The sequence below is a fragment of the Netta rufina genome, assembly GCF_964035555.1.
Source record: "Netta rufina genome assembly, chromosome: 8".
Taxonomy (NCBI): Eukaryota; Metazoa; Chordata; class Aves; order Anseriformes; family Anatidae; genus Netta; species Netta rufina.
The window spans coordinates 22,829,639-22,849,666 of record NC_140131.1 but is presented as its reverse complement, the minus strand read 5'-3'; the positions used below and the strand labels follow the sequence as shown (position 1 = coordinate 22,849,666).

The 20,028-nt window shown below is 50.1% G+C and overlaps 1 protein-coding gene across 1 annotated transcript; it reads left to right on the top strand.

The window, feature by feature from the left end:
* Window positions 1-606: 606 nt before the first annotated feature.
* TNFSF4 (TNF superfamily member 4) lies at window positions 607-8,307 on the top strand. Its single transcript, XM_084291325.1, has 3 exons — window positions 607-945; window positions 5,197-5,239; window positions 6,583-8,307. The coding sequence occupies exons 1-3, from the start codon at window positions 733-735 to the stop codon at window positions 6,939-6,941; spliced, it is 615 nt and encodes a 204-aa protein (XP_084147451.1). The 5' UTR covers window positions 607-732; the 3' UTR covers window positions 6,942-8,307.
* The last annotated feature ends 11,721 nt before the right edge of the window (window positions 8,308-20,028 follow it).

Genomic DNA, 20,028 nt, shown 5'->3' with positions numbered 1-20,028 from the left:
TCCCTCCAAGTGCCTTCCCCAGACTGCAGGTTTCACTGAGTGCAAAAAGGGATGTTCCCAGAGTAGTTCTCCATTTTCTCCCTCTTAAGTTTCATGCGGCATCCCACGGCCATAAAGCTAGAAGACAAAGGTGAGGAGAAATGGAGGGTGCACATTTTTTGCTCTAGTTCTTTATGCTGCCTACCTGTCTCACTCACATCTCCTCCTATTAATTGGTCCTTTATTGCAAAGAGATTTCAGCAGCATCATATACTACCCACAAGGGAGGCAGACAGCCCTGTAAACCCCCAACCTGAGGCTGAACAGGAAGATGAGAGTTTTTACTGTCAAAAGATTGAGCAAAGAGATCAGTGTCCATCCAACTCTTAGTTATTGTTGGAAATGTCATGTATATATTAAGAGATTTACAGCTGAAGTTATGAAAGACATAAACACTTCTCTACTTTCAAAGGGCCTTACTCAAAACTGAACTGGGATGCAACAAATCAGCCCCCACGTTCACCAAAGAAAAAAAAAAAAAAAAAGAAAAGAAAGAAAGAAAGAAAGAAAGAAAGAAAGAAAGGAAGGGGAAATTCAGATTAGTCACAAAGAAGTTCCCCCGCCTGCTTCTTGGTGCACATAAAACCCTCTCCTGAAGGCACTGTGTTCATTTCATTTCTGCCCCTGGGACAGGAGCACCTATCTCTTCTGCCCCGTGCTCCCCAGGCTGTGCTTGCTGGCAGTGTGGCTGCGATGGACGGACAGCCAGACGCAGAGCTGAGAAAGCAAGACGATCAGATGGACTGCGAAAGAGAACCTGCGGGCATGAGTGGCGATGAGTGGAAGAGCTGGAAAAGAGGGCAGGTTAGGAGGAACACGCTGCACCTCGTGTCCGCGGCTGCTCAGTGGATATTACTGCTTGCCTGCTTGGTTTATCTTGGTCTAGACTCTCTGCAACTCCCGACGGTAAGAGCTCGTGTTCCACCCGTTCTCTGCTGGCCTGTAAACTTTTGTATGGGCTTTTTTGTAAGAAAAGAAAAAAAAAAAGCTTTTAGGCTTACCCTATTCTAGCCACAGGTATTGAATGCATTCCTTAATAATTATTGCTCGTTTTTTATATCTTTTGCCCTCAAAACAACTCCCAGTATTGCCAAGTTGAGCTTTGGGGACCAGGTTGTCAGGAGGTGGGCTCATTCCAGGCAGGCACTCTGCGCAGCAGTGCCGGAGCCCAACAAACCCCACGGGACAAGGGCTGCCTCCTTGTGGCTCTGGCCTCACCACATCAGCAGCTGTTGTTGGAGCTGACTTGCAGTGACTCACATGTATTCGCTTTAATTAAAAGGGATCATCTGAGCAGCTGGTTGCTTTTAAATAAGGACAAGTTGAAGGATCAGAAGCCAGGCTGCTCGTATCACCTTCTGACCTTTTAAAATGTAGTATATGTGTAGGTAGATATGTTGGAAAGCAAGCTAGCTTGTGACTGCTCTAGCAAGACCCATGAAACCTTTCCGTGCTCCCAGCCTGTGCACATGCTGGGCTCTGGGAGTAGTCATCTGTATCTGCAGAGGACAGTAAGTTCCCCTCTGTGTGTACACGAGAGACAGACTCTGATTACGTGACCAGAGAGAGTTTCATTTATACATAACACCACTCCAAACAATATACAAAAGAGAAATGCCTGAGGCTTGCAAGATTTTAGTAAAAAATGCAGCAAATACGTTTTCCTCTTTTGTGTGTTTGCAAACTGGTGGATTGCCAACAACTTTTTGCTGCTATTTCGGTGTCGCTTATGCACTAGTTACTTCTCCTCCCACATCTTCTCCAAGAGCTAGGTTAACACTGTAAAGTATGTTTTGCTTCATCTTAACAGAGATCACTCTTTACTCCCACTTAGGCTTGGCAGAGAAACAAGCCAGGCGTATAACCCTGCAAGGGAGAGATGGCCTCGTGCTCTGGGTCCCCTGCTGTTTAATGAAAACTCTCAGGCTGCATGCAAGTTTCACTGGCTTGCACCTCACAGCACTTGTTAGACTTCAGAATGATAGCTCTGATGCCACTAAAAGATAACACATTTCATTCACTTCAGTGCTCTGCTCCTTTTAGTATTTTTTTTTATTGAGAGAAGTTGCTCTGGAAGCCAATGTAGAAGGCCAAGCTATCCTACCCTGCCCTAGGTGCAGAAACCTCTCCGGGGTCACGCTCTGGTTGTGACTCCTTGTCTCTCAGTAGCTCTCTATTCTGTGAAAATGTTAACTCCAATCCTCCTCCTCCAAAGGACGATGGCAGGGGCTAGCACTGCTGTCTGTCAACCCTACAAACCCGAGGCACCAGCAGCTGGGAAAGGTACACGGTGCAGGCCTGGAGTTTCCCTTCCTCAATAGAAACGACTGAATCAGGGTGATCAGGGAGCAGTGACTGCAGCAGATGAAAAGTCCAGGCTCTGGGAGTCACCACAGGACCCTTTCAGTTTTAAATGTTTGTTGAGCACAGGCTGAGAGCCGGTTTCCATTATTCTAGGCAGACAGCCACAGCATCCTGCTCTGACTGCACCATGCTGTGCGGAAAGGTCTCCCAGGCTGTACCTGGGGGGATTTCATAGCATGGGAATTACAGGGTGTTGTAGGATAACTGTGGACTGACCTTATAAATGCCTACAGCAGAAGGAGCAGTATTAATCTGACTTGACTCTCAGGGCAGGCTCTTGAGCATTGGAGTGATCAAGAAGTCACTTCCCTGCTCTTGGGAAGCTCCTTCTGCTCCCAGGGCTGGAGAGTGCCACGCTAGCCGTAACAGCCAGACACAGCTGTGCTTTTTTCAGAGCAAGAGCACATCGAATTATTTTTGTCATACGAAAAAAAAAAAAGACACCCTGGAGTATTCAGTGAAAACACAGCACAAACAACACACATTCAAGAAAGACAGCATCTGCACTGCGCTTAACAAAAAAGTACAGCAAGCTGGTTTGTATCACAATGCAGCTTGAAAAGCAAGACTCAGCTATGATTTCCAAAGGAACAACTACTAAAAATGGTAGTGATCGGTAGTCAGCTTTTGTATCTGCAGTGCTCATGAGTTCCCATCTCTGCTGGAGTCACCTCTTCTTGCCAAGGCAGCTGGGAAAAGACCAAGGGCAGGCCACTTGCAGGCACAGTCAGAGGGCATGAAACTCCCCGGTGGTGGATGCAGGCAAGGTAAATGCCTTGGGCAGGCGTGGGATGTTCAAAGGCTCCTAATGATCTATCACAAGATGTTTTTGCCTGAACAGAGCAGGAAAAGGTGCAGGGTGAATAATTTTGCAGAGTTTCAATGTATGTAAGGAAGGTATGGCCATAATCCTAGTATCTCCCGGTTTGGAGCAGTTACAAGCCACTTCCAGCACGCAGTTGCGCAGTCTGTCTGACATTCAGGGCCATGACTGCAGCAGTCCTCTGAGTTACCGTGCTTTGCTGTCATCCCCAGGGGCTTGCCCTTTATGCAATACGAACCTAATCCTAAAACTTCTGCCATGACATAGCGTGCTAGGAGCAATGTCCTTAACAGGAGGTCTTTGGCAGCGGCCGCACCAAATCTCATGTTCAGGAAACCCAAACAGGCAAACATGATGTGGAAACCATGTGTAAATGATGCAGGGAAACTGATGCAGTCACTACAAGGCAGAACAGAGAAAGAGGGTGACCAACTTTGATACTGGCTCCCTCCCAGTGCTACGGATCAGTTCTCTCCTCAGCAAAATTTATTGGGAGCTAATTGCAAAGTCCTTTGAGATTGCGCAATAACCAGCAGAGACGTGTGAAACATGCAGTGTGTCGTAGTGACAATGGGGCTGATATTCTTACAATGGCCACAAGTTTGTTCCCCAACCTGTCTGTGGTTAGTAGGCTCTGCCCACTGATGGCCGGAGCGGCCAGCTTGCAGTAGATGCTGTTTGACCTCAGAAACTCAGCAGCCTTGCGCTTAGCTGTCATCTCTTGGGAAACTACCTGGAAATCCCAGCTGCTGAGCCAAAGAGTTGAGCATTTAGGCACCTACAAACAGTATATGCATAGCCTTGAGCTGCCAAGGCGACGGATAGGATCAGTAATGTCGGAGGAGGGTTCCACCAGAGCCTGTGGGTGATCAAGCAACTAAAGCTTTAGTCAAATCCAGCTTTGCCAGTGGTGCAAGTAGCAGAGCATCAGCTGTAGCATCACTAGAGGGTGCCAGAGCAGAGGTTTCCCACTGCCAGCACCCACCTCACCCTCTGTCACAGAGGTCTTGCTCTAACCTCCTTCCTTCCCCGCTTGCCTCTGCCAGGGTGCAGCACTGAACCTGCGGAGCTGCCTGTCTATGCTCACTCTCTAGTCCGATACTTCCAGCACCATTTCTCTGCTCAGAGTGAGAAGGCTGCTCTTGTTTCTGTAACAAATGGGCTAAATAGATAAAAGGCAGCCTGACAAACATTTGACCAGCCCCTCTTTCCCGTTGGAAACCTATGGAATAGGTAAAGAGAAGAAAACACAGCAGCAAACCCAACCTTTCACTCTTTAATCAGGCAAGATGCTGAAGTCTTGTGGTTGTGAAGAGACTGCAGATTTGGGCCTCCTGTGGTTAAGATGAGAGATGGGTTTGAGATGCAAAGTTCAGATTTAAAAATCTAATATAGAAGCTTGGTGTTTTGCATATCTGATCAGTAAGATACATATTTCTGCACTTGCATTCACTTTTTCTCATAAAATGCAAACCAGTTTTAATCATGCCTTAGTGCCCTTGTAAAGGAGCCACTGGGAGCCATGCATCCTGTAACAGCCTGACCCAGAGGACAAGGAATGCACCGAGAGCTCTTGCTCTGTGCCCATATAACTCCAGACCCACCCCTTGGAGCCCTGCAGCACGAGGGTGCCACACTGGGGCTCAGCCAGCTCTGCTGATGGGCACCCCTGGCTGCCGGCCAGGCTCAAGGAGCTCATGTACCCCAAAGTCCTTCCCTGCTGCTTAGCTCGGCTTCATAATGCTCACCTGGATGTTTTTCCAAGCGGGACCAAATCTCCCTGGTGTGCTCAGCACCCAGCTGAAGGTTGGACTGGCAGGGAAGCACTCTAAAGTGGCACTTTATCATATTAATGACGCTAATAGGATAAGGTGTATAGCTAGCCCCACTCCCAGCGGGGAAACAAAAGCGAAAGCGGCAGAAGCGATAGCCCCGCTGCGTTAACGAGGATTTCTCTTCCTTTTTTTCAGCCTCACAGTGACAAAGTCCCGTGGACCTTCATCCGCTACACAGGTGGGTGGGCGGCCGGGCTGGGGACCCTCGGGGTGCTGCTCATGCTTCCTGGACAGGTCCCTTCGGTGCCCCAGGGGCTCCAGCTGCCCGTCGGGCTGTGAAGCTCTTGGTGTCACGGCGGTGGCAGAGGACGGGGCCAGGAGAGCTGGGGGAAGAGGGGCAGAGCTGCGAGGTGCAAAACCAAACATCGGGGTTTTCCCTGAGGGGAAGAAACATGGGAAATTGGAGTGGCTTTCTGCAGTCCGTACTTACACACTGAAGCAAGCATTCGCTCTGTGAAAGTACAAAAAATGCATTTTTGAGAATTTACTGAGTACACACAGCATTTTCTTGGGGTATTTCTGAAACAAGTAAATGATTTCCTGATTTATGAAAAATGTAAATGATTTCCTGGGGAAGGGTGGCAGAAATAGCAGCGCTCTGCGTGCTGAGCACATTGTGTGTTTTGCCCCGTGACATACCTCAGCAATAGGAGTGACTAAAATTTTCAAGTCGTACTTAAAACATTGCTGGCAGTTTTACCTTCAGGGAATATTAGGAGGGTCACAATGAAGCTAACCTAATAGAAACACATGATTCTAGAGAAAAAAAAAAGAGCTTGAGAAATTGCCCTCAGCCCGGAGCAGCTGTGTTGCCTGACAGGAGACCTTCTGGTGAAGTTTTCTCGTCAGCATCTCCAGGGTGTCAGCCCTTCCATGGCACAGCAGGGGGATGTTTCCAGAGTAGCTCTGGGAACTGTCACTGCTCGTTCCAGGAGTAAACCTTTCATGACAGAGTTTTGGTTTAATTTCCTTGATTCTGCTCCATGTACATTTATTTCTTCTGTTCCTTTCTACACTGTTTTTTATCCAGTCTTCTCAAAAAATACCCCAACAAAAGACAGGGAATTTTGTTACCCACCCAGAAAAATCTCTTTTCCTCTCTCTTCCAGCTTTGATAACATTCCTCTCCTCTTATTTACTGTTTTTATTTTCTGTGCTGTCGAGGAAGCTGTATTTTCTAAACTCACGGGGATGCCTTACTTACGTAAATACATCTGTACTGTAATTAAGCAATACAGCAAATAAATAGTGTATAAACAGAAACATGGAGGAATAATTCATATAAACTGAAGATTTAGTACAAAGCACAGCTTGCTCAGGAATGGGAACCTGGAAAATTCCACTGCAGACTGCGCATGTCTAGAATGGGTGATATCCCAGCTTCAGTCTGCCCTATTCTCTAGTTCAGCCTCTGCCTTTCCCATGTTTTTCCACCCTTCCTGCAGGCAGTCTGTACAAAACTGCCCCCTTCCAAGAAGACTTTTGTCTTCACGGGATCATCTTTCCTCTCTTCCATTCCAGGTGAAAGCATCAAAGGAGTGGCCATGAATTTCAGTGCAGAGTTAGGCTCCATTCATACCCAGAACGGCTCTGTCATGATCACTTGTGACGGCCCCTACCTGGTGTCCCTGAGGGCCAAGCTTTCCTCAGACCTGGATGACAACAGCTCACTGAAGCTGATGATGCGGAAGACGGAAAACAAGAACGATGAGCCCTTCTGGGAGCAAACCATCCAGGGCAGCAGCAGCACGGTAGATCTTGTCACGATACTCTACTTGTTTTCCGGAGCCAACATCACCCTGTGGACCAGCTTGAATGTCACTGTCATGGAGTTGTCATTTAGCCTTGTGCTACTAAAACCCGACTTTTGCAACCTGTAGAAGATGACGCATGAAATGTAACTTGTAAAGTACAGCCTTTCCTACTGATACATTCACACGTTGGAGACTCATTCTCACAGGCTGTACTTGGACAGGCAGACTGCTCTAGCCTCCCCTTTTGGGGCTGTGGAAAGCCTCAGCGGGAGTGCAGGTAAATCACAGTGCAAATGGGCTTTATGTAGTGCACGCCTCTGGAGCTCTATGCAGTAGGATGGATCTTTCTGATGCTGGAGAAAGGCACGTGTGAAGTCCTCAAGGAAAACAGAGATGAAAGCCAAAGAAAGCCTCCCACGCTTAGCTCATATTCAGAGAACCTCTGGGTTTCTCTATTTATTTGACAGTATCTGCATATAGTACAAACGCTCTGTATATTTGCTAAAATAAAGGTCTGTTAAATCAGGAAGACACCTCGAGTGTCTTAAAGAGATTTGGAGAATGAGGAGAACAGATCTGCTTAGCAGCCCTTTGCCTGGCAAGGCAGGAGAAGGGAAAGAGGCAGCAAGGGACTTTCTTTGCAGCGATCTGACTGCACTGGACAGCAGGAACACAGGCCCTGCAATGACTGTGAGATCTCTAGGAACAGCTTTTGAGAGAGGAGGCTTGCTGGCTGTTCCAGCTCTGGCAGAGCACTGAAGCCTGAGCCAAGGGAGTGTCTGGTAGGACATTTACATCTTGACACCAGCTCTCAGAGGTGTTAAGTTGAAGAACAATCTCCCTCAGGCAGACACACGCAGACTGGCTCAACCAAAAAATGATCCAGGCACACAAAATTTGGAAGAGAAGGATGAAGGCTTCCAGTCTGGTGGGTTCTCTCTAATGGACCGAGTGCAACCTGCGCATTGCTGGGAGGATTCACACAGGTCCTGCAGCAGAGCCCTTGCTGCCAAGGTGCTCACCTCGGAGAGGTTCACGGGCCCAACCTCCACAACGTGCCCGTGCACTGACCTGCCTGGCTTCTGCCAGAGTCGAGGGACAGAGTGCTCTCAGCCATTGAAGTGGGGCAGACTTCAAGGGCGAGTTGACCGCCTGGCTCCCAGTGAATCCCAGCAACATTTCAGCAGTTGCCCGCTGACTGTGCGCTCCGAAGTCTATTGTTTAAAACTATTTATGTATTTATACTACAGGCATACGAATGTTACTTCACGTCTCTTAGAAACACTGGGAAGGGCTGAGACTTCAGGCTGTCGGCGCTGAGCTGTTTGCAGATCCTCCTGGTGCTCTGGAGCTTTGCTCTCCGTGGGCACCGTGCTGCCGCCTGCCTCGGCTCCCTGGCCACCCGCTCCTGCAGGCACAGGTGTTAAAGGCAGCTTAGGAAATCTGGGGCTCGGTGAGCTTTTCCCATGCATATTACAGTGCTGTGGGCAGGTTTTACAAACATCCCTCCCCAGCCCCAGGGGAAACCTCCCTGGCTGAAGCAGTTACTCAGCTCTTTCTCAGGACTGAGAGTCTGTGGGCTGGCTTGTGCCCACAGGGTGCTGCTCCCCAGCTGTGAGGGGCATTTGGGGCTTTTACTCCTGACTGGCACTGCCAGGCACCGGAACTCAGACCCCAGCTGGGTGTTGTCACACTCCTCAGCTGAAGTGAGAATGTGTTTCCTTCCACAAAAGCTAATAAAACTTTTCTTTTTGACCTCGCGGTGTCTCGAGGGAGGGGGGGACCCTGCTGAATTATCCATTTCCCTGTCTTTGAGCAGACGTGTTCACCAGTATAAAAACTGCAAGAAACTTTCACACACTGATTCCTCTGACCTACATATACATGTACACACACTTGTCTTCAAATAAAGGTTGAAACAATTCCATTCCAGAGCTTAATTACTCAAGGGACTAATTATCCTCACCAGTAAGTTTCAGCTTCTGAAAGCCATCAGCTTCTGTTCGTGTCTTGCAGCCCCTTTCTCCACAAAGTTGAGTCTCCTGCACAGGAGAAATGTTCAGTTTTGCTCTCGGGGTTGTTATGGCCTCGTAGGAGCTTGTAGATGGTGCTAGAGTTGCATCTTACAGCTCTGTTCATCCACATCACTGTGCTGAGGTTTTGGGTCTCCCCTCAGAGATGGCTGCAGCGTGAGCTGCTGAAGTGCAAGGCCTGGAGCTGGCAGCTGCTGGAGAAAGTCTCCGACTCCGGAGGGACAGGGCGCTCTGCTTCCCAGACTCACGGGGACCTCCTGACCTGTGCCTCAAAGGCCTTCCCATGAGACCCATTACACAGCATACAGTCATCAGCCAGTAATTACTGACTCCTCCACAATTTTAAAGTAATCTCAACTGCTGCTGCATCTCGTTTGAGCCACACTACTGCATAAACTGTGTATCCCTTCCTTTATCTCACCTCTTTCCCACTCCCTGCCCATGTAAAACAAGGGACATGGTGGCAAAGCTGATGGAAGTGCCCTGGTCCCCCTTGGGGAGGAGCTAGCCTCATCCGTGCCCATCATCTGCCAGGCTCTTGCTCCCTAGCTGAGAGGAAACTGCTGAGAGCAGAGCAGAGCACTGCAGGCCTGAGAATTATCAGATACAAACATTTAATCTCCTTTCACATCCCTCCAAAAGTCATTGCCTTTTCTACCACAAACGGTTACACCTAAGGGTGGATAATGAACCTGTGGTTTTTAGACACCATCAAGCCAGCGTGAGTCACGACTATTGCCTGTCGATAGAGAGAGAACAAGACTCTGCAATGTGCTTGGCAAAGCGCAGCCGATCCCCCCGCTGCAAAGCTGGCCCTGTCCAGCTCAGGCAGCAGAAAGCAGAGTCTGGTTGCCAGGGCTAGCAGCGTGGCAAGCTCTTTGGAGGCTGAAGGTATGTGTTTCATTAAGGTGTTAAGCAGTGAGCTTGCAGCAGAACGGCCCCAGGCACCAGCCGGGGTCAGGCAGAGCCCCACTCAGCTCACCCTCCCTGCGAGGAGCCCTGCAGGGGAAGGCAGGAGGAGGTGGTGGGGCTCCCTGACCCGTCCCGGGGGAGAGACGTGATGCCAGAAGCAGTTCCGTGGATCCTGTTTGAGATTTCCAGACATCAGGAAGAGGGAAGGACTAAAGGAGTGCTTCTCTTATCAACCCACACTCGCTGAAGCAGACCTCTGCAAACACACATTTCCTCCTCCTAATGCAAAGCCTTGCACAACTACCTTTCAGATACGACAGCCGGTACCAATCATTCTGGAAGCTCATATTGCTCACCTCTTAATAAGGCAAAGTTGTCTCAAGGGGGATTATAAGCTGGAGCTGCTCCCAAGCACAAACGGGCTCCCACCCATGGGCTTGCACTTTTTCCTGTCGCTGTGTTTTGCTGGGTTGGTAGCCAATGCAGCTCTTTGATAGCCAGCCAAGGCACCCGGGTGCGGAGCTGGGCCACTGGCCAAGGTGCTCCATCAGTGTGCCTTCAGAGAGAAAACAGGACGGGGGTTGGGGCAAGACAAAACTTGATGTGGGCACAACTGTACTTTCCAAATAATTGCTTTCATTACTGGCTGTAAGCCAAAATTCATACATATTCACTGGAAACCCAGAGACCTGTTATTTATGAAGAAAAATTGGTATTGAACGTACCTCCAAAGATAAACATTTAACCCTGCATAGGATCTGAGTCATAAAGTATACATCGACCTCACAATTTCAGCACCAAATAGGTCTCTGAGGCAAGACATCATTGGCCTATCTCATGGAAGTCAAAGGATTTGCTGTCCTTTGTCTTTTTTTTTTTTAGTCATTATTATTTGTGGTGTTTCTGTTACTGTCAATGTCTACTTCTTTGGATTGCTATCACCAGCACAGCAAATTATCAGGACACATATATCCAATGGAGACAAGCAGATTTGGTTTCAGACATTATTTGGGGTTGTTGTGCAGTAGTTTGAAACACTGGTTCATCTGCTTCTCCCTCTATCATTTCCCATAAGAGCCAGAGTATGTTAACACACCTACCGACAAGAAACTTCTCCCGATGTTTCACGCGTCCCACTCTTGATGATGTGAAGGACTAATTTTTGTGGCTTCTTATCAGGTATGAAAAGCCTCCAGACCAGTCATACTTCGTCTCCAGCAGCACCCACCCTTTACAAGAAAAGATTTTTTTCTGTGTGCAACAGCAAGACCTCACTGCATCCCAGTTGGCTGCAATAACTCAAGCCACCTCCTGGAGTGATGCTCGATTCCTCCTTTCCAGAGGCAGGGCAGCTGCCTCCATCCCACACCAGGGCCTCATGGCCCATGTGCCGCATCCTGCCACTGTGCCGACTGCACTGTCACCGACACAGCCAGAGCCTTCAGCTGCCTCGTGCCAGGCAGCAGCCAGGACTGCTGCTGTTGTGGGTACACTCACACACAGCCTGGCTTGGTGAGAATAACAGCCAGAAGCAGATGGAGGAGATAACCCTCCCACCACTCACTCACCCAGCTATCTGCAGGCAGTTTGGACCCGCCACGCTGGGGTCACAAGCAGGGATGAGGCCGTGGGAGGGCTGGGCTGAGCTGAGCAGTGATGAGGTCACTCTCCAGAAGAAAGTCGTGCTCTGAGATTTCAGTGCAACACTGACGTGTGAAGAAATCTGTATCAGAGTGAGAGGGGAAGATTAGCGGGTCACTAAAGCCTGAGCTTAGTGGGAACAACCTCTCCTGGGTAATTAGCATCTGTGCTCCCCCTACAATGCTTCGTATTGTAAGCACAGCCAATCAAAAGGGCAGAGAAAGGCACCAAAAACTGGCACTGTGGCCACAGTCAGATACACAAGTAGGCAAACCCTACGTACAGAGACCAGTGGCAGGAGAGCTGCTTGCTGCTAAAGCCTTTCACAAGCATCTCAAGGGAGGTATCATGCTAGCAGCTAAACAGGCACAGGGAGCCCAGCAGCAGGAGGTCTGAAGGGCTTTTCAAGCAGATCGACAAAGATGGCTTTACGGAGAGATGCACCATTCCCCCGCATGCATCAGGGTGAAAACTCTTGACCTGCAAATGAGAGTTCCCCTCTGTGGCTGGAAGCAGCCTGCGTGCTGCCGGCCAGCACTGCTCACTGCACACAAACTCTCTCGGGTAGCGTGTTTCGAAACCCAGGGAAGCCACAGAGACAGACCAGACACGATAAGCCCAGCGACTATTGCAATTAGCAGATCAGTGCTTTGACAGATACTGGTTGTTCAAGTGGTGAGCGTGCGGCAGAAAGGAGCAGGCAGCTCACCAGCTTGGGAAATCCATGAATAAAGGTGGAAGGAGAGTGGAGAGAAGAGCTTGCCAATGCCAGGGGCTGCAGGCATCTCAGGAGCTCTGCGCTGGGAGGCTGTGGGGATGGACAGATGGACAGTCAGTCCCCGTCAGTGCCCAGCTCCTGCAGGCTGGGCGGTATCTTGGCTTATCAGCACCCTGAGGCGAAGAGAAAAACTGCCGATTTATACAGTGTCAAGAATGACTGTAAAACAGATTACTACAAATCATATCAAGAAGTTGTAGAATCACATCATTTTAAATAAGAATCAATTTGGTTGAAAAACACCTTAAAATGGTAGATTACTCAGAGGATATAGCGCAGTCATAAGGAAAGAGCACAGCTCTCTCTTAAGTAATGAAAGTTGCCCAGACAATAATCTGCCACGGGTCATGTGCAGAAGCACATGGATTAACGTGCTACCTCAGCACTGATGCTTATCAGGTATCTCACTCCGTGCATACCTTTTTGTTGGTCCTAAGGCTGTTTAATAATTCCACTCCGACGCAAATATTTTTGGCATTTATAACTGTAGTGTAACTGTGAACGAGTGGCTTTGCCTATGCCAGCTCTCCCCTGGGAAGACCAGGACTGTCTGGTCACTGGGGCTGCTGCAGGGAGAGTCAGCAATGAGATTTTCTTCTTTGCCCTGTTCCATGCCCCCTGGTCCCAGACTGAGAGCATTGGTCACACCCTGGGGGCTGAAACATCCTCTTCCTCCTCCTCATGATTATCAACACCATGAGTATGTTAAAATCCTTCAGCTACACATCGGTGAGTATGCTAAAATACTCCAGCTGCATGCATATTCCATGCCGTTCTTGCAGTAGAGTCATTTTTTACCAGACCCAGGAAGTTACAACAGCTAACTAAAACAGATTAAGCAGGGACTGTGGTTACAGATATTGTGCACCAGTATCTGAGCACTTCTGGTACTGAGGATTTGTTGTAGCTACGGATTTTAGCCCCAGCTTGTTTATTTCCAAGTCTGTTTTGCAATGCTTGCACGCTCGGCTCCATCCTCACATACACACATCTGCCGGGCACATCACCTACTGCTCCCAGCTCCAGCAATACCAGCATTCAGCGACAGCAAGGCGTTTGGATTCAGCAGTGGGATGCAACAACGAACCTCGGCGCCAGTCTCCCAGTTTTGTTTGAAATGCCGAATCGCTGTGATGGTTTTCCACAGCTTGAAATACCAGAGCGGCCGCTGGGGGGTTGCAGGAGACACTGACGCTGTTCGAGGCCAGTCCCATGGCTCCTGCTCTGGTTGGGGCCAGCCAACAGACACATTCAGCAAGAGCTAAGACATGCAGCCGGCGTGCAGTATTGCCTGGTAAAGCAGGCCTCCAGCAGCAGTCCAGCTCCAGCAGCAGCTGGCGCAACGACAGCCACTTAATAAACATTTAATCATTACACTGCCTGCAGCCCTTGCCCACGCCTGTGGATGCCTTTGGGTCCCCAGCACTGATTAATTAAATGGCAGAGCAGTGCTTGAGACAGGCGCTTAGAGCTTTAAAGCCTGCTTTTACAGCAGCTCTGCCCCTGAGCAGCACACATAATGCTCCCTAGGGCACTGGCTGTGTTTTAGGCCAGCTTTTTCCTCTCCAACCACCAGGCCACCCCCAGCCATTGCTAAAGCAACACAGCCTCAGCTGGGAACGTTCCCTCCTGCTGAGTGTTTTGACCGCAGCTCTTCCCATAAAACACGATTCTGCCTGAAAGAGTGACTTCCCGTGCATCCCACTGCCTTGCAGGGCAGGGACAATCAGATTTGCTTCCTCTGAAGTGTCAGCTGGTGGTTGCAACCGCCCACCACAGCAGGGTGTACCTGGGCTCTACCGTAGAGCTGGTGACCACGGGGCCTGGGCTCCTCTTGGTGCCACCTTGGATGTTCCCTGTCCCAAAAGCTAGGCTCCTGGCCCCAAGAGGGCAACCTTGCTCCCTGTCTGCAAGGGATGGAGCCCATGAAGCCCTGCAGAGGTGCCCATGAAGCCCTGCAGAGGGCAATCCAGGCTGCCTTGCTCCGACACCTCCTTGCCTAGAAGGCTGAAGGACACCGGGAAGAAGACATCAGCTCTTCAGCAAAGACATGCTGAAGCCTTCCTGTTGCAACTGGGGATGCCACTGTGTTCCTCAGCCAAGAAGCGTACGAGTAAGGAAAGTTGAGGACTGGAGATTTGCTGTCTGTTCCTGGATCTGGTTTCAGTGGTCCAATAAAGGGCCTAAAGCAAAATTCATGAAGGACATCTCACCTATAACAGCCGTTCAGTTGCAACTGGGTTCCCTCTGGCTTATTCTTCACGCTGCCCCATCACCTTTGTGTGGTGACACAAACTCAACAGAAAGGTTGCAGCTAGCTGTCATACAGTGACAGAGGCCTCGTTCAGGGTGCAACCTCCCTCTCGGGCTGCACGACACCTGCCACTTGTCTTCCACCACGCAAACACGGGACACCACCATCACTAGCTGAATTCTGCTCTTCGGCTGATTTTTCAAGCTTCCCTGGAGATGGAGGATCGGGTGATTTCCCGCCTCCATCCACTGCAAGAGAACTTGAGCAGGGAGGAAAGAAACAGGGATATTCTGAGAACAGGCACACTGAGTCATGCCAGGATGCCAAAAATAGCTGCCCAGGGAGCTGCGGGCTGAACAGAGAAGTTCCCAACTACCATATATCCCAACGAGCTTGGCAGCTGGGGGGAAAAAGAGGCATGGGATGTCCCTGTGGTTTTGAGGACTGGATGCTATCTGATGTGGTGGCAGGTGGTGTAAACGCCAGCTTGTATGTATGAAGGAAACATCTGGACCTCGATAAGCAAAACAAGCCCTGCAGGGATGCTAGCTCTGCGTAGGAGCAAGGGGGCAGGTCGCAATCCTGCAAAGCTATCCTGTTATCACAAGTTTTTCTCACAGCGTTTCCCCAGGATGCCCTGAAGCCAGAATGTTTGCAAACTAAATACGCCTCCTTTCCGGCTGCACCTTCCCTGCCTCCTCCTCCTCTCCTTGCCCTCGCCTTCAAAGGGCAGCGTGCCGCGTGAGATCATCCTGCCAGGTGCTGGGTGGGCAGCTGGCATCTGTCAGCAACCTGCACGCTTCAGCGAGCTCAGCGATGACATCTCCCTTAGCCAGGAGGAGCTGGAAGAGAGGTGGCAGTTCTTTTGCGAGGGAAGGTTGAGGGGAGAGGCTTCTGGAGGTTAATCATTAAACAGGGGAGCAACAGGTGCCAACTAGTAATGCCAGAACATTGGTTTCTGGGCTGGGCAGGAAACGTCACTGTGGCTGCAATACTGGCTGAAGTTTTGTTTTCTTTTTCTTGAGTCTCAATCAACTTTTACATTCCAGAAGTAAATAGAGAGGGAATGTAAGCAAACAGACAGGACCATCTTTTCCACCCACCACTCGCCGATGGGGTATGAAACATCAGATAAGCTGCGCTTGACCACTGACTGGATTCCCTCGTGCTGTGCTTAGGGAAAACTGCCCTTGTTTTCCTAGCACTCTACCCACAAGTGACCTCACTCGTGCCTGCAGTGTGGTAGGGACATGCAGAAGCCAAGCAGGGGCTGCTGTGACTACTGTCACAGGGCAAAGGGGTGACTGAATCCAGCGTTTGACTCCACCAGCTCAGCACTCCCAACACGTGGTCTCTACACCCTATCCATGCTGCCACCACCACTGCCAGCCTTCAGGTGGCCACAGGAAGATGAGGGCTGCTCAGTCACCACAGCGTGGCTGTGAACATGATTTCAAGCATACCGAAAGTGGAGGTTCTTGATGATGCCTCTCAAGTGTCAAGAAAGCCATGTTGAAGTCTTTCTTTTGCAACTGGGGATGCTGCCACGGCCCTAAGCCAAGAGGTATGAGTGAGGAGAGCTTAGGACTGGAGCTCTGAAGAGCCGACTCATGGGTTAGATTTGAGGAAAAGGTTTACAACTGTTCTTTACATGAGTTATCACACTAGATTTGGATGAAAATCTCTTAATTTCTGCTAAAACCAACCCCTTGTTCTGCTAAAAACAACTTCAAATTCTGCTGAAAATAACTTCTTTCCTCCGAATGCAATACAGATATTTAATCAAATCAGTTGAGGGACTGGACTGAGTCATGTTAACATAACTGGGACTCGGATTTGAGCAGGCACATCTGCACAGGCAGTGAGTTTTTGCTAATTCTTTTCAAAATTAACTGTTTACAAGTTTCATTTCAAAATAAGGCTTCATTTCAAAACACACAGCAGTTATTTCAAATCAAACAAATGAAAACGAAACAAATAAGAGCAAAACAAAACACTTCATAGGGGGATGACCAAAACACCTTGGTAAAACTGACTACTTCCATCTGGAAAGAGGAGCGAGGGAAGATGTTTTTCCAAATTTTCAGTGAATTACTAAACCAGACATTTACACAGTCCCAGGGAAAACCCTGCTGCTTTTTCAAACAAGCTCTGATGCTTGTCCAGGCCATCTCCTGGGAGTCGGGAACTCTGCATGAGGAAATGCAAACCTGGGGAGCTCCGCAGTGCTAACATGGAAAGCAGTTGGAGGGCTGCGTTTTTCCATTACCGCCGGTCTGGAGCGAGGACAAGCCATGTTTTCCAAACACGTGCAGGAGCCAGGAATAGAAGCTCGGCTCTCGGAAGACAAAAAGAAGACAAAAAGCAATTGAGCGGAGATGGTAGGCAGCCACCCAGCTCAGTTGCGTTGATGGGGCAGAAGCAGCCCTTGGCTGAGCCCCAGGACCATGCCTGGCCATTGCGTCCCTGCCTTCTTGGCAAGTCCAGCAGCCCCAGCACGAAAGGACAGGGAATTGCCTTGTGTGTGGGATGCTGTTCCCCAGTCCGCTTTCCTTTGTGGCTTTTCCACCCTTCCCCTGGACAGAGCCCAGAAACCATTTGCTGAGTAAACACAGGAAGGAGACTCCTGCAGAGGAGCCTTGACACGGATCCACAGGGTTTCTAGCAGCGCAGCAGGTTCATGACCTGCCAAAGAAAAACAGCTCCGGGCAGCAGAGGCTGCCCCACTGGCCGCAAGGGCAGGGCACGGTGGCTCAGCAGCTGGCCGTGCACGAGTGTGCCCTGTTCCCTGGGAGCAGGGACAGGCACTCGGCACGTGCTCACACACGCCTGTGGTCTCCTGGGCTGCAGCACAGCGTGGCCACTGCTGTGACAGGCATTTACAATCTGGCTTGCTGTCCACAAGCTGCAGGGGAGATTCTTTTTGCATTTCTAAGTGGCGCGACGCTGTGAACTCCAAAAGACATTGCACTGGGATATCCCTCTGTAGTAGCGTAGGGGTTTGGCAACTCCTTCCTCCGAAGATTTGTCTCTCAGCCACAGTATTCAACTTCGCCATGGGTACTCCACCACCGGGGCCTGCACACCTGCTGTCCCCACCGCGTTCCTGCTTCTGGCCATGGATCACAGATGCTCAGAGGGGGTACCCTGAGCTGCCCGGCCCTGGGATGGGCAGAGAGCCCTGCAGCTGTGGGACTCTGCATGGACCCACAGAGCTGTAAGGGGTGGGAGGGCGAGCTGGGAGCCACACTCGCTGCTCCATACAAAACTAGCTTGGGGTGGTGAGCATCCCATTAAATGGACAGATGTCAGGTTTAAGTGGAAAACAAGTACTCTGCGTTTTTGTTCTCCATACACTAGGTAAATAACCAGGGGAATTGTCACAGCTGGGTGGATAGGCTCAGAAACCAGCAGATTCACACGGCAGAAATCCCTCACAAACTGTTCAACCCAAAGAAGCACCACAGCTCTGGCAAGTAGGGCAGGACTGTAAGGACCTTGGAGCCTACACGGCTTGTCCACCGTTACACAAGGCTGAACGGAAAGGTAAATACTTTGGGAAAAGATCTGGTCAAAGGTGGCCAGAGCACCCAGACCACGATGCTGCCCTGGGCCGCACAGTGCACCAATGCCTGCCGCCTCTGCAGCAGCACTAGAGGAGGAAATCCCCTCTTGCAACACGCATGTGACCCTGGGGTTTGCGCAAGGCAGGGTACGGGAGGGCGTTCAGGCAGCTCGCACAGCCCTGGCTCCAGCGTTTCCCGATGCTGACTTTGCTGGTAAAGCGGCTGTTCGCTTCAAACGCACAGAAGAAATCAAATCAGTGCCTGATGATGCAATGTGGAGGAAGTCAGCAGGGGGGAACTTTCAAACAACATCCACGCGCTAAGCTATGAGAATACAATCAGCACAGGCATCCTTGTGCAATGGCAGTGGGGAGCAAGGCCAGGTCAGATAGCGCAGGGCTCAGGATGTCACCGAGCAGCTCGGCTCTGCCCACGGGGAGCTACCGAGGAAGGCAGGAACTGCATCGTCCACCAGGCCACTCGCCCCAAGGGGCTGGAGCCGTGTAGCACACTTCCACCACCGAGCAATGAGGTTTTCAGAGCCAGGTCTCTCGGCTGGCTGTCCCAGAGTGGGCACGTGGCTCCGAGCTGGGCAACCTGCAGCAGCGGGGCCATAGTTTCATTTCACCGCTGAGGGCAGAAACAGAGGGAGGCAGGCTGCCAGATGCTGATGCAACATGTGGTGCTGCTTTGTAAGGCTTTCTGAAGGATTAGGAGGAGGAGGATTTCAGTGGCTGGGGGCGGGTGATGTAAGCCTCCCAGCCCTGGGCTGGGAAGAATCACACCAGTGTGTCACTGCTCTCAGTAGGATTTCTTCTTTCACATTTCAGCGAGCTGGGATCTCTGCCAAAGAAGGAGTAGGATGGATGAGTAAACAAACAGCACTTCACTTTCTTTAAGCAGTTTGGAAGGAAAGTGAAAGAGCCGAATGAGATAACAACTGCTCTTTTTCCCTTGCTCCTCTCCCTTGGCTCCTTGCTGCTGTGTGCTCAGGGTGCAGCGCTGTCCCTGGGAATGACTGCACACACCCTGCAGCATGCCCAAGTGCTCTGTGATTTCACACGAGAACCATGTCCTAGCCTTCTCTACACAACCTCCCACATTGCTAGAAGGTCCATTGCTCCATGCTCGGCCCACGCAAGGAGTGTCTCAATTTTGCACAGAAGAGCCAAGTTCTGCTGTCACACAGCATGTTAAAGAGAGAAGCCAAAAGAAATGGGGTGGCTGTAACTGAAATAAACCCATCCAAATTAATGCCCTGACCACTCTGCTAACAGAAACCCCAGCAGCTCCAGCAGTGGATATGGACTGAGCTGATGCAACCTGGGTTAAATGCCCACTGGGGCCAAGATGAACCCTTTTGTACGGTGAGACCCCATGCTTGATTCACATCACTGTGCTATGCGAGGGGCAGGTATAGAAGAGCAAACACAGGCTCTCAAGCCTGGACATGAAAGCAGGAGTGTTACTGAAGGGCAGGGGTAGTGTTCAAACAGTCTGGAGGGAAGATTTAAAATAATGAGTTGCCATTCAGAAAGGAGAGCAGACATGTTTATCCTTTGCCTAAGCAGGAACGATCTGCTATAGAAATACAACGAGGAACAGTCTGTCAGAAGAGCACCTGGGAGGTACGGTGTGCTGGGACCAGGCTGGAGATGAGACTTACTGGAAAAGGCAGGCATCTTGTTGTCCATGAGAACTGAACTGAGGCTTGAAGACCTGTGTTTACCTGCCTGTTCTGCTCTGCTCCAGGAGCTACACTTGCAACGTTTATCTAATCCCAAATGTTGTCTTTCCAGGAAGGGCATGAATCAGTCACACAAAATCTCCAGGAAAACTGGGGTATTTGGGGGTGTAGAAAACATCTCCTAGGAGTCCTGGTGTCCTCTGGACAGATTGCTTGTCTGTAAATGTCTGATGCCGAGAGAAAGAACTGACCTGCTCTCTGTGCCCACATGAAAGAGATTATCTGCTTAATCTGTGAGCCCATGGGAGACCGAGGAGAAACTCCTCATTTTTAATGACATCT

Coding starts and splice junctions, on each gene's coding strand:
- TNFSF4 (XM_084291325.1), top strand. CDS start 733: ATGGACGGACAGCCAGACGCAGAGCTGAGAAAGCAAGACGATCAGATG. Junction 946..5,196: donor ACTCTCTGCAACTCCCGACG/GTAAGAGCTCGT, acceptor CCTTTTTTTCAG/CCTCACAGTGACAAAGTCCC. Junction 5,240..6,582: donor GACCTTCATCCGCTACACAG/GTGGGTGGGCGG, acceptor CTTCCATTCCAG/GTGAAAGCATCAAAGGAGTG.